The sequence below is a fragment of the Triticum urartu genome, chromosome 5 (genome assembly GCF_003073215.2).
Source record: "Triticum urartu cultivar G1812 chromosome 5, Tu2.1, whole genome shotgun sequence".
NCBI classification, from domain to species: Eukaryota; Viridiplantae; Streptophyta; class Magnoliopsida; order Poales; family Poaceae; genus Triticum; species Triticum urartu.
In genome coordinates this window covers 408,879,841-408,892,125 of record NC_053026.1, presented here as the reverse complement: position 1 = coordinate 408,892,125, position 12,285 = coordinate 408,879,841, and the positions used below count along the sequence as shown (strand labels likewise).

The following is a 12,285-nucleotide window of genomic DNA, read 5'->3' as shown; positions in this document are numbered from 1 at the left end:
CCTGATCTCTCTCTCTAGCCACTCAAACTTGTTGATTTGCTAGGGATTGAAGGAGGAGACCTAGATCTACACTTCCACCAAAGGATATTTGATTCCCCCATACTTTCTTGTGTGGATTTTATTACTCTTGGGTGCTTGGGCGCCCTAGACGGAAGAGGTCACTTCGGAGCCACATTCCATTGTGGTGAAGCTCCGAGGTTTCGTTGGGAGCCTCCAATTAAGTTGTGGAGATAGCCCCAACCTTGTTTGTAAAGGTCTGGTTGCCGCCTTCAAGGGCACCAATAGTGGAATCACGACATCTCGCATTGTGTGAGGGCGTGAGGAGAATACGGTGGCCCTAGTGGCTTCTTGGGGAGCATTGTGCCTCCACACCGCTCCAACGGAGACGTACTTCCTCTCAAAGGGAAGGAACTTCGGTAACACATCCTCGTCTTCACCGGCTCCACTCTTGGTTATCTCATCCCTTTACTCGTGCAAGCTTATCTTGTGTTACATCCCTTGCTTGCCTGTGTACTTATTGTTGTTGCATCATATAGGTTGCTCACCTAGTTGCATATCTAGACAACCTACTTTGATGCAATGTTTAAATTGGTAAAGAAAAGCTAAAAATTGTTAGTTGCCTATTCACCCCCCCTCTAGTCAACTATATCGATCCTTTCAACCATGAAGCTCGTGAGGTGTCTCATTCTTATCCAACACAAAGTAGCAGATCTCACTCTTGGCCATTTCATATCTTGATAGTTGAAGAGTGGAGGTACCCGTCTTTGTCAACACAATGGTATCACACACTTGCTTGGCGATGTTAATATGAAGGTAAGATTGCTTCTCGGTTATGAAAAAACCCTTCCTTATGATCATGCATGTGGAAATATTGAGTTGTTTAGTGTAAGCTTCTTGTGGAGTTAGATCACTAGGGTTGACGGGATTGAATCTTCTTCCACAACATCCCACGTATATTGGAAGATGCTCTTGATTTGATCTTGCATCTCAATTCTCCATGCTTAGAACTTCCCATTTGTGTCATACAAAGGGAGGTTACCTTGATAGTTTAATATGGGTTCTCTAGGTGGTATTTTTTGGTAAGTCCAACCAAATTCAACTGGATTGATACCTGAAGGTGTGGTGGTGGGATGAAGAGCATCGGGCTTGACCCCCTGATAATGCAACCACCGCTTCATCAGCGATAGAGGCACCACCAAAGTTTATGGATGTATCCGCCACTACACGATTAATCATAGCTTGGATATTGATGGATTGTGAAGCTAACAATTTCTCTAAATTCTTGGAGCTATAATTCTTCTCATCTTTCAATGAGGTATCCACCTCTGGATCACCCTACTATGTGGGGTTATGTAGAACGCTCTCCCTGTCATGGGACATCTCGCTATAGGGAGGTTAAGCCACAAGATAGAGCGCGAGGTTTTGATACCAATTGAAATGACCAAGATGGACCTAGAGGGGGGTGAATAGGTACAATTACAAATTTTAATTGATTATTAGTATGTTTAGGCATCACGGAATATAAAGTGAGCCCAAGCAATTACCATTGTGAGATAAGTAATGCAATGTATTGTGTTCAACAACTTATAGTGAAGCAAGGTCAAGTGACCAAAGTAACAAAAAGGGAGCTAGGGTTATGGATAACCGACGACATGAAGACGAGAATGTATCCTGATGTTCATTTCCTTAGAGGGAAGCTAATCATCAGTGAAGGAATTAATGCTACCATGATGGCACACCAACAACATTACAGACCCATCCTATTCTCCATGAGATATCATAACAAATTCGATTCTAAACCACTCACTATTATATAATCGGGTTTGCAGATGGTTTTCGTAGATGGGACAATTGCGGTTGTGAGATCTGGCTCAAAGCCTGCGTCGATAATACTTGGAACAACATAGGTGGTTTTTGAAGTTGCATGCGCTGAATCACACTATAGGCAGTTTATGTACACAAACCGCCCGCGATGCTTTTGTCCATACAACTGCCCCCGTTTCAATTTTTGGGTTACATGTTTGTTTCTTTTTTTGTAACTGGACCTGCAAATGAAATTGGTATACAAACACGATCTGCAAGCATACAACATTCATTGGCACCATACCTTTAGTTTTCACAACACCCATGCATATAATTGGGGTTTCAAGCCAACATGTATAGTTACACACTTTACACCGACATATGGACGTATTTCTAAAACATACAAAGTCTATTATTGCCTTAGAGATTATTTTAGTCATGCTTCTTCGATAAATTTGCTTTTATTAGAAGAAATTTTAAAATCTCCTATGCACCCCCTCTAGTCGATTTTTGATCCCACGCGGATAGGCCGGCTTGCAGTTTGGACAGTCTGACTAATACCAGATGAACTGATCCCTGGCAAACTGTCCGATGAAGCATTTGACTTGGTATTTTGCTCTTCGATGTTTTTGGGGCACCAAGACGTACAGTCCTACTAGCACCCCGGATAGTCCAACCGTTAGCCTGACAGTCCGACAAGTATGCCAGATAGTCCGACCAGATAGTGAATACAACAATACGACTTTGTAGGTTTTTTGGATTTGGGCATATGCGTATGATTTGAGTGGAATTGTGTATAAAACCATATTGAGTTGGATGCGGTGGTGGCGAGAACTGGATCCGATGGAGCCGCCCCAAGAGGAGCGACGTAGAGCTGTCTATGTTTCCCAACATTTGGTGTATAAACGATGACAACATTGGGAACTTAATTTGTTGCACGAGGACAAATCCTTTTGACTCCTTCGTCCCCACGCTCTTCTTTAGCATGGTAGTTGTTAAGGTGAGTTTTTTCCTGAGTTTGTTAGGGTTGTTTGTAAGTGTGCTAGCTGGACTTACAATTGAGATCCCAAACATGCCAAGCTCGGTACATTCCCTCGATAGATGTGTTCAGAATGTTCTTTTTAAAGTCCTAAGCCATGTATTAAGAATCATAGGTCCTTACAAACACACCCATATAGGAAAAAATTACATTCAAATTCTTGATGGTACCGAAGTCTTCTTCCTCCTGCATCGACCAATGGTGCACCATGACCATAGCCAGATGCACCTCTCGCCCCTGCCTCGGGGGAGCAAACTATTTTAAACCTAGGAGCTTGTAGAAGCGGCGACCGAGAAGTCATTGATGAAGACCAGGAGATGTCGACGATTATGGTCCGCAAAGAAAATGGCTGCTTCAGAGAAGAAAACGTTGATAAGAACGTGTAAAAACTTTGAAGACCACAAATGCTGGCTAAATCCAGAAGGATCCATCGGAAACCAAAACCAACCAGATCCCGTAAGATCCGCTAGAGACACGACTCCACATGCCCTCCGCGAGCGATAAAAACACCAACATATTGGGGAAAGAGCGAAGAAAACACTATTCCTACACTAGAACAACATTGCCGCCTTGCTGCCCCAAACCAAACTGGAAGACTCCCTAAAGAAAACCTGGAAAAAGAATCACCCATGATGTTGCATGACATGTCTGGATCCGATGTCGAGATCGCCGTAGTCCAGGACCATGCACCCACTCCCTCTTCTCTGATGACCTAGCCAGGTCGGGCCGCCGTTGAAGATTGCAGCGCTAGATGACCAACGCCGATGTGGAGCACCGCCTCATGAAGATCACCACTTGAACACACATCTCCTTCGCCATCCTGCAGCAGCCCTTCAACTCGTCCACAAGTAGGCCGCCCCCGATCAGGACCTCCCAGCCGCCATCTGTGCTGCACGGGCTTTGCCCGACGACACGGCCCAACAGAGGCAAGATGGGGGGGGGGGGGGTAGATGGGGCGATGGCTAGGCCTTCGTTCATCTTTGGTCTCACAAATTTTTCTCGATCGACATTGTTATTTTTCTTTAATTTTTACACCAACTAACTGAAGGTGATGATGCAAATTGTCATATTTGACTAGCGATATATTGTATTTTATATGGCCCTGCTTTCCTAATGATTAACATTACATATTTTCCACTAAGCATCATGCATTAGTCTAAGTTGATGCCATACATTGAATTGTTTTTAGTACTCGGTGGTTATCGGAATTGCCATGTGTTGGTCACTTGTGGCGGTCCCATAGGTATAGTTACACTAGAATGATGCGAGCAACAGTTTCAAGAGTGGAGTTGACGTTGGGGGAAGAAGGAACAACAACCGGGAACTTGGTAAAATTTTCGTAAAATCCAACTGCCAAGTGTTGGTAAAACCTACTCCCTCCTTCCACCTATATAAGGCCTAATGCGTTTTTCGAGGCTAACTTTGACCAAATGTTAAAGCAATAATATATGACATGCAACTTACATAAAGCATACCATCAAATTCGTATGTGAAAGGAGCTTCCAATGATGTAATTTTCACATTATACGTCTCATGTACTATTAATCTTGTCAATAGTCAAAGGCGGTCTTAAAAAATGTATTAGGCCCTATATAGATGGAAGGAGGGAGTACATTCTTTTGTTCCTTCTACAAGCAAGTCCCACATTAGGGTTTTCCCGCCTCCCGCTGGCGCTGCCATCGACCTGCCTCGTCTCCTGCGACCTTAGGCCGATGGAGACGCGTTGGATTTCGCCCCATGCAGGTGGAAGAGCTCCTGCTTCATTTTTAGGTGTTTTTCTAGGGTTTATGTCATGATCAAGAAGACGAGGTGACGATGGCTCCCTAAAGATGGAATGAGGTTCTCGCAGCCTAGCCCATGTCCCGATGGTGTGATTAGCATTGTCAGAGGGCATGTGAAGGTGTATCTCCGACGAATCTCGCGGGATCCTATCAGTGCTTGTCTTTGGTAGATCTGCTTGGATCCGGTCTTCGTTCGTGTGTCTATAGATTGGATCCTTCCGAACTACGCTTCTCTTCATTGACGATGGTTGTCGTTTTGGTGCGCTGGTCTCTTGGGGCCTTACCATGATGACTTTCCGACTGTATACTACAACAAGTTTTGCCCGGCTCCAGTGAGGAAGGGGCGATGATGGCGACGCACCTTCGGCTCACTCCAGTCTTTGTAGTCGTCGCTAGGTGATCTACGGACATGGATGTAATTTCTATTGTTTCTTGTGTTCTTTGTAATGACATGATGTTTGATGAATAGATCGATAATTTTTTCTCGCAAAAAGATGTCAGTAAAACCCAACAGAAACATTATGGTTTGATATGCAAAGGAGGACGGTGTAGTTTTTGTTGCAAAAGGGCATAAGGCCATATATTAAGCATCACAGATCCTTACAAACACACTCATACAACAAAAGTACATTCAAATCTTTAGAGGGCCAAAATATTCTTCCTCCTGCATCCACTGGTGGCACACCATGAGCATAGCTTGATGCTGCCTTTGGGCTCCGCCTCGACAGAGCAAACTTTTTTTAAACCCAGGAGCTTGTAGAAGCAGCAGCCGAGAAATCGTTGATGCACGCTAAGAGATGCTAGTGACCGCGATCTGTGAGCATCGTCACCCTAGAGAATAAAATGCCGATAAGGCCCTGTAGAAACTTCAAAGACAATGAAAGCCGACCCCATATGATCCAACGGAAAAGCAAACTGAATGAATCCCGGAAGATTCGTCGGAGACATGGCTCCACACCCCCTCCCCGACAATAAGTACACCAACAGAACGGGGAAAGGGTGGGGAGAACATTATTCCTATTCTGGAACAACAATGATATCTTGCCGCCCCAAACTGAACTCGAAGACCTTCTGAAGAAAATCTAAAAAAAATATACCTCCATGCTGTTGCACAATAGGTCCGAGTCAGATGTCGATCTCGTGGCTATCGAGGACCATGCACCAACTTGCTCAGGCCAGGACGCTGTTGAAGATCACCACATTGGATCACTAACGCCGTCGTGGAGCACCGCCTGACGAAGGCTGCTACTCGAGCACACATCTCCTTCGCCTCCAGCCCTCCAAGACTTCCCGGCTGCTCCCTACCGCACATGCTTTGCCCGGTGACGCGCCCTGGCAGCGGCGAGAGGAATAGATGAGACGTTGCCTAGGGTTTTGCTCGTGCGCGTGCTCCTTTTTTTCCACGAAAATTCACCACGCTGTCAAACAATTAATTTGGAACACGGAGGATGGTACGCTGCCAACTAGCTTGATAGGAGATGTCGACCACACAACGGGGTGTGTAATTCCATATGGGCATCGGGTTGGAGGTTGCATGATGGGTGGTCTCCACACTAATGTTTTTTTTTTATCGAGATTTCAGCTATGAGGGAATGTCTGTATGGTGACCAAAATCCAATGCGGCACCATTTGTTTGGCCATGGCAAGAAAAAGTAATATTTGTTTAGTTGATTCTGTTTTTTCTTGTGTTGCCAGTTCATCTTAGTCTCGCCAATGTGGACCAACTCATCACGAGTAAGCAGAAGTTTGACCACAATTTTGGTTAGCAAATTATCTGTTAGAACACACTTTAGCTAAAACAAAAATATATAACTAGTTTAGATGATAAAATGGCGTGTTGCTTACCGGAACCATGACGAGCAGAGAAAGGGACCAACACCACACCACAGCTGAGCATCGGAAACCATGGGCTGGTTGGCAGTATCTCGGATCACCCACCAGTCAGGAAGATGGTCGTGTGGGCCCAAAGTGCAGGGTCAAGAAAGCAGAAAGAAAGAAAGAAAGAAAGGACGGAGAAAAAGACTGACCCTCCACGTTCTTATCTGCAGCCGGTTTGCCCCAGCTTTCGCTCCGCCCGCCGGCTGGCAGCAAACCGCATCCGGTACTGGCAGTACTCTCCGGCGCTAATCGCAATGATTTTCACGGCAGAGGTCTTGCTTCTTCCGCTGATCCTCATCTACAATGCCTGGCTATTTAGGGCCGCGGCAGCGGGGTGGGGGGAACGAACACAACAGACGCCGTCCTCCTGCCACTTCACCTCTCCCACCTTTCCCCACTCTTCTCCAACCCCCGGACGCAGGTAAAGAACCCCAAAAACCCTCATTTCCCCCCCTCCTTCTTCCTCTTTAATCGTGTGAGATCCGGGCAGTTCTTCGCTGTGACTCCTCTGCTCCCGGATCCTGCTTTGCTTGCTGGTAGTGGTAGGGATGGCGCGATCTTGACGACCCGAGCACATCGATCTTCCCCTCTGTTTTTTGTGTTTTTGTTTTTCGTTTTCCGTTCTGTGTTCTTGTTTTCCCTCTCTGCTTCTGCCTTACTCTGCTTCTTCGTTTGATGTAGTTCTAGTCTAGCGCCGAGTCTTTGCGCGTCGTCGAGGTCCTCAACCCGCACCACCTCTCGCGCAATTTCCCCTTGGTTCTTTCTTCTTGTTCCGTTGCCTTTGCCCTCTCTGTGTTTTCTTTTTGTTTTATTTGAAAAAAAAAACCTAATGTCGAGGATGGATTTCCCCCTGTTTTTTCTCCACATGCTGTCTCTTTCTTGATGTCTGGCGCGACGACTCCTAAGTCTGGTCGTCCTCGATCTCTATCCACTGCAATTTCCTCGTAATTATATATAAAACTAAAAAGGATTGGAAGTTACTGCAGTTTAGTCGTTTGGACGAGAACTGTTGGTGCTTGTGCTAGTTGCTCTCAGATATCTTTTCCCTCGTTGGAGTGTAGCACCAAATCTTACCCGGGTGTCTTTTCCCCTAGTTTTCTCCGTGGATAATCAAATTAACTACTTTTTCATGGGTGCTTGCTGCCGAAATTGCTCAACTTTTTGTGTGGTATGAGTAGGATCATATAATTTTCTGCCGATTGCCTGTCAAATCAAATTATAATGATAGCAAGAAACACTGTTGCAGTCTTTACTATCCTGTCAATGTCCAACTAACTGTTCCTGTACGCTATTGTCTGCTGATTTGCAAAGACCTTATTTTTTTAGAGGATCAGGTTGCAAAGACCCTATAACCATTATACATCCCTGAAAGTGTTTAATACTCAAACATGCAAGTGGGGCATTAGTCAATGCTTAGGCTCATGTAGGAACTCCCTGATTGGTTCTGGTTTACGTCTGTACAACGGGATAATTGAGGATGATGGCGGCTGTAGCACGCCCTTGCTTATATATACCACCTCTTTCCTGCCTCATTAATCACCCCACCTTGTCATTTGAACCTATCCTGGTACGAGCCAAGCATTCTTTCTTGTCTTGGATACTTGCATACTTCTATTGTCTGCTTTGCAGTAAACATGTTATTGAGAATTACTTTAAGATTCGATATGTTCTATATGATGGGGTTAATATTGTTACATACGTAGTTCTTTTGGCTTTCTTGTTTTCCAGAGTTTTAGCCAAAGCTCCTGTAGTTGTTGTATTATGTATGCTAGTCATCTCTGAAGCCTTGTAATGATTATAAACAAATAATTGCTATTTTTCGTGTGTGGTGGGAGTGGGACCATATAGTTGTCACCAATTGCAATTAATCCATTAGAATCAATAATGATTGCTTGCAGGAAGCACAGTTGCAGTCTTTAGCATCTTATCATTGTCTAATCTACCTGTTCTGTACGCAGTTGTCTCCTTTACAAATAGCCTAAGCCATTGAAAGTGATTCATATGTTCTTAAGTTAGCTCGAATGCCCAAGTGGGCGATTAGTGAATTGCTTAGGATGCGTATATGCTTGCTGATTGGTCTCATTGGTCTCCATCCAAGTGGATACAGATAACAATGGGATAATTGAACAGGCTGTGGACCTGTAGTGCGCCCTTGCTTATAAGGCGCATTGCAGATGCCTGCCTTCCTTGTAAAGGTCCACCCTGTTTCTAATTTGGCCCTATCCTTTTACCAGCTGAGCATTTCACTTTTGCCTTGCCAATTTAAATTTCGACTCAGGCATGTTCAGATGTTCTCTTGCATTCTTCCATTGACTGTTAGTATTGTTTTCAAGAATTGTTAGTTCTTTTGCTGTTCTGTTCTTGTGGTGTTCTACAGAAAGCTCTTATAGTTATGTATGTTTATCTCTGCAGCCTTGTAATTTGTACAAACAAATTAAATCATTTTGCTCAAGTAAGTTGGAGATCTCAGTTTTGTTCACTGAGAAAATGAAAATTAATCATCAGTAAAGCTGGATTTAGAGTAAATAGCTTTCTTTGGGTATATCTCTAGGTGTTTAGAGGCACAACTGTTTGTTTTGTTGGTTGATATGAGCATCATGCGGCTCCTGAATGAGTGTAGGGATACTTGTTGATTTAATAATGTGTGAAAATTTATTTTTGGAAAAAAGAGTTAATGGTATTATGCATATCATCACTATAGACATATTTCATTACTTTGTTGATCTTATGATATATGAAATATCCAGGTACTACCAGAAGTGATCGGAAGCCTGCAGTATGGGCAATCTGTGCTGCTGTGTTCAAGTTGACCAGTCTACCGTGGCCATCAGAGAGCAGTTTGGGAAGTTTGACAGTGTGCTTGAGCCAGGATGCCACTGCCTGCCTTGGATCTTTGGGAAACGTGTAGTTGGACATCTCACACTCAGGTTGCAGCAGCTGGATGTGCGCTGTGAAACCAAGACAAAGGTTTATCACTTTATCTTAACACCCAGTTACGAAATGGATGCTTAGATGTCTTTTATTTCCAAAGAAAATGTGCCATCGTTTTTGTCCTAACAGAAATTTCAAAGCTTAATGTTGCATCTTATAGTAGGTCTTTGTGGGCTGTAAATCACATGAATCCCTGTTTGAAGAAAACTTGCTTTTCCTGTTAACTTCTTCTATATAAAATGAACGGCACTGAAAGTATATAAAATTATATTGGTAGTTAGTTACTCCCTGCAACTTCTAAATTTTAGCATTTTGGTTTGCCATCTGCATATAATCCTAAATTGACTGCCACATGATATTAAGAAACGTTCTCGTATAACTATACTTACTAATTATTAATCCTTTAGTGACCTAATCAAGTATCCAAAAGGTCACATTGCCATTGATACTGTGTTCTGTATTTTCTTCTGCTATTAAGAATTATCGTGATGTTGCTGACATGTGAAGTTCTGTAGGACAATGTGTTTGTCACTGTTGTTGCATCGATTCAGTACCGACCTCTGGCTGGCAAAGAAAGTGACGCATACTACAAACTGACCAACACAAGATCCCAGATTCAAGCCTATGTCTTTGATGGTAGGATTTCTTGGTATACGTGAAGATTTCTATATGGTGTTTCAGTAGCTTAGTATATTCATATCATCACTGATACAGCTGAATGTAATTTGTTCAACATATCCCACTATTCCTGTATCCACTAATTTGGGGCACTGCTTGATATCTGCAGTGATCAGGGCAAGTGTTCCAAAGCTCAACCTGGATGATGCTTTCGTGCAGAAGAACGATATAGCAAAGGCTGTGGAGGATGAACTTGAGAAGGCTATGTCCGCATATGGCTTTGAGATCGTGCAGACCCTCATTGTCGACATCGAGCCGGATGCGCATGTCAAGCAGGCGATGAATGAGATCAATGCAGGTTATTTGCTAAAGCCCTGACGTGATGAAAGTTGGACACTTGTACTTAAATCTGGCCTCCATCATATCACTGACATGATACTTGTCCCTTTTGCAGCTGCAAGGATGAGGGTGGCTGCAAACGAGAAGGCGGAGGCTGAGAAGATTGTCCAGATCAAGCGTGCCGAGGGTGAAGCAGAGGCCAAGTACCTGTCTGGCCTCGGTATCGCCCGCCAGCGCCAGGCCATTGTGGATGGCCTGAGGGACAGCGTCCTGGGCTTCTCAGTCAACGTGCCTGGCACCACTGCAAAGGATGTGATGGACATGGTGCTGATCACCCAGTACTTTGATACTATGAAAGAGATCGGCGCATCCTCCAAGTCCTCGGCGGTGTTCATCCCCCATGGCCCTGGTGCGGTGCGCGACATCGCCACGCAGATCCGCGATGGTCTTCTTCAAGGCCAGTCTGCCTCTGACAACTAGCAGTTGGCTTTGCCGGCATGAACTTTGAAGCTGGTGGTGGTTTGTGGTTTGCTAGCTATTGCTTAGAGTACTGTCTAATATGATGCATGCCGTATTATTATGAACTTATATGGAACCATATGTGGATCGTGGCGTGCCATGCCTTAGGTTGATGTGCGGTAACAAAACCTTTAACCTTGTGGGAATGCAGGATGATATAAGTGTGTTATGAAATGTTGGTGATGAAGTTGATCTAATGCTTTTGCCTCGTTTATTTTGCCTTATAGTATTGTGGTTACACAGTTTTCATGGGGGATTTCTTCTGAGATGTCTTTACTGTTTTGCAAGAGATGTTTTTTTTCTTGAGATTACACTTATGTGTACCATATGTTTATAGAAGAGGAGATCTATGATTACAATTGACGCCAGAACAATCAGAAGCTGATTGTTAGGGCCATCACCACACCATAGATACAAAGGCCACCCTCTCACAATACTAACACCTCTTCCAAGAACCACATGCACAGCTTAAAATCAGCAACAAGCTTGCTGACCAACATAGCCTCATAAACCTGTTAGGGGAAATTGGAGAATACACGAGCATTTCTTTACTTCCAGAGCTCCCAACAGATGATCATGAACAGAGAGTCAAAATCTCGCCGAGTGGCCGTTGGGCATAGGCCCCGGACATGTATCCACCAATCATGAAGCCTATTGAGTTTACTGGGCATGCCAACCATTGGAAAGAGCTCAGAAAAACATGCCCACCACACGTACCTGGCGTAGACACATTTGACGAGCAGATGGTAGCCGTGTATTGGTCTTGTAGGCATAGGTGGCAAGGCATCATATATCTTTTTTGACGGGAAACGGCAGGAGCTCTGCCTTTTTTTCATTTAAGCAAGGGGAAAATACTGTACAAGTACTGGAAGTCCAGTTACAAAGAGAAAAGAAAATAGATGCCAAAAGAATTCATGGGACTACTCGCATAGAATTGGACCTACAGTGTGCAGATCGTCTTGGATCAAAGACGCTACAGTTTCAGCATTTGCCTTTTCCCCCTCGAAAATCCTCCTATTTCTCTTCTTCTGTAGATGCCAAACCGTGTACACTGCCATGGTAATCATCAAACGAGCTTCTTTCTTCTTGATATTTCTCGAAATCTTTCTCCACCAACCAGTAATAGAGGTGCAGCGAAGGGCCAAGTCTGATGCGACCGTGTCTACTACGGTGGCAGTGGATATTTTGAAGGCTGGACAGGGAAGAAATGAGAAATATATGCTGCCTGCTTTGCGTCAGAAAAGAAAGGAATTTGTCGTTGTTCATGACATCAATCAAACAGTTCACCACGTGAGTAAGTTCTATCATGACAACAGGGTGGCATGTACTTTTGTTGTAGAAGTTCCCATTCAAATTGCACCAACGGATGAAGTTGAG

At 44.1% G+C, this 12,285-nt stretch overlaps 1 protein-coding gene across 2 annotated transcripts; it reads left to right on the top strand.

The window, feature by feature from the left end:
• The first annotated feature begins 6,705 nt into the window (after positions 1 to 6,705).
• On the top strand, positions 6,706 to 11,105 carry LOC125509354 (hypersensitive-induced response protein-like protein 1). 2 transcript variants are annotated; one of them, XM_048674316.1, is made up of 6 exons: positions 6,706 to 6,724; positions 6,821 to 6,922; positions 9,249 to 9,468; positions 9,948 to 10,068; positions 10,220 to 10,408; positions 10,505 to 11,105. In XM_048674316.1, exons 3-6 carry the CDS (start codon positions 9,280 to 9,282, stop codon positions 10,867 to 10,869), a joined length of 864 nt encoding a protein of 287 aa, XP_048530273.1. In that variant the 5' UTR covers positions 6,706 to 6,724; positions 6,821 to 6,922; positions 9,249 to 9,279; the 3' UTR covers positions 10,870 to 11,105. The 2 variants fall into 2 exon arrangements, with proteins under 2 accessions (XP_048530273.1, XP_048530274.1); XM_048674317.1 differs by lacking the exons at positions 6,706 to 6,724; positions 6,821 to 6,922 and adding an exon at positions 7,891 to 8,068.
• Positions 11,106 to 12,285: the final 1,180 nt, after the last annotated feature.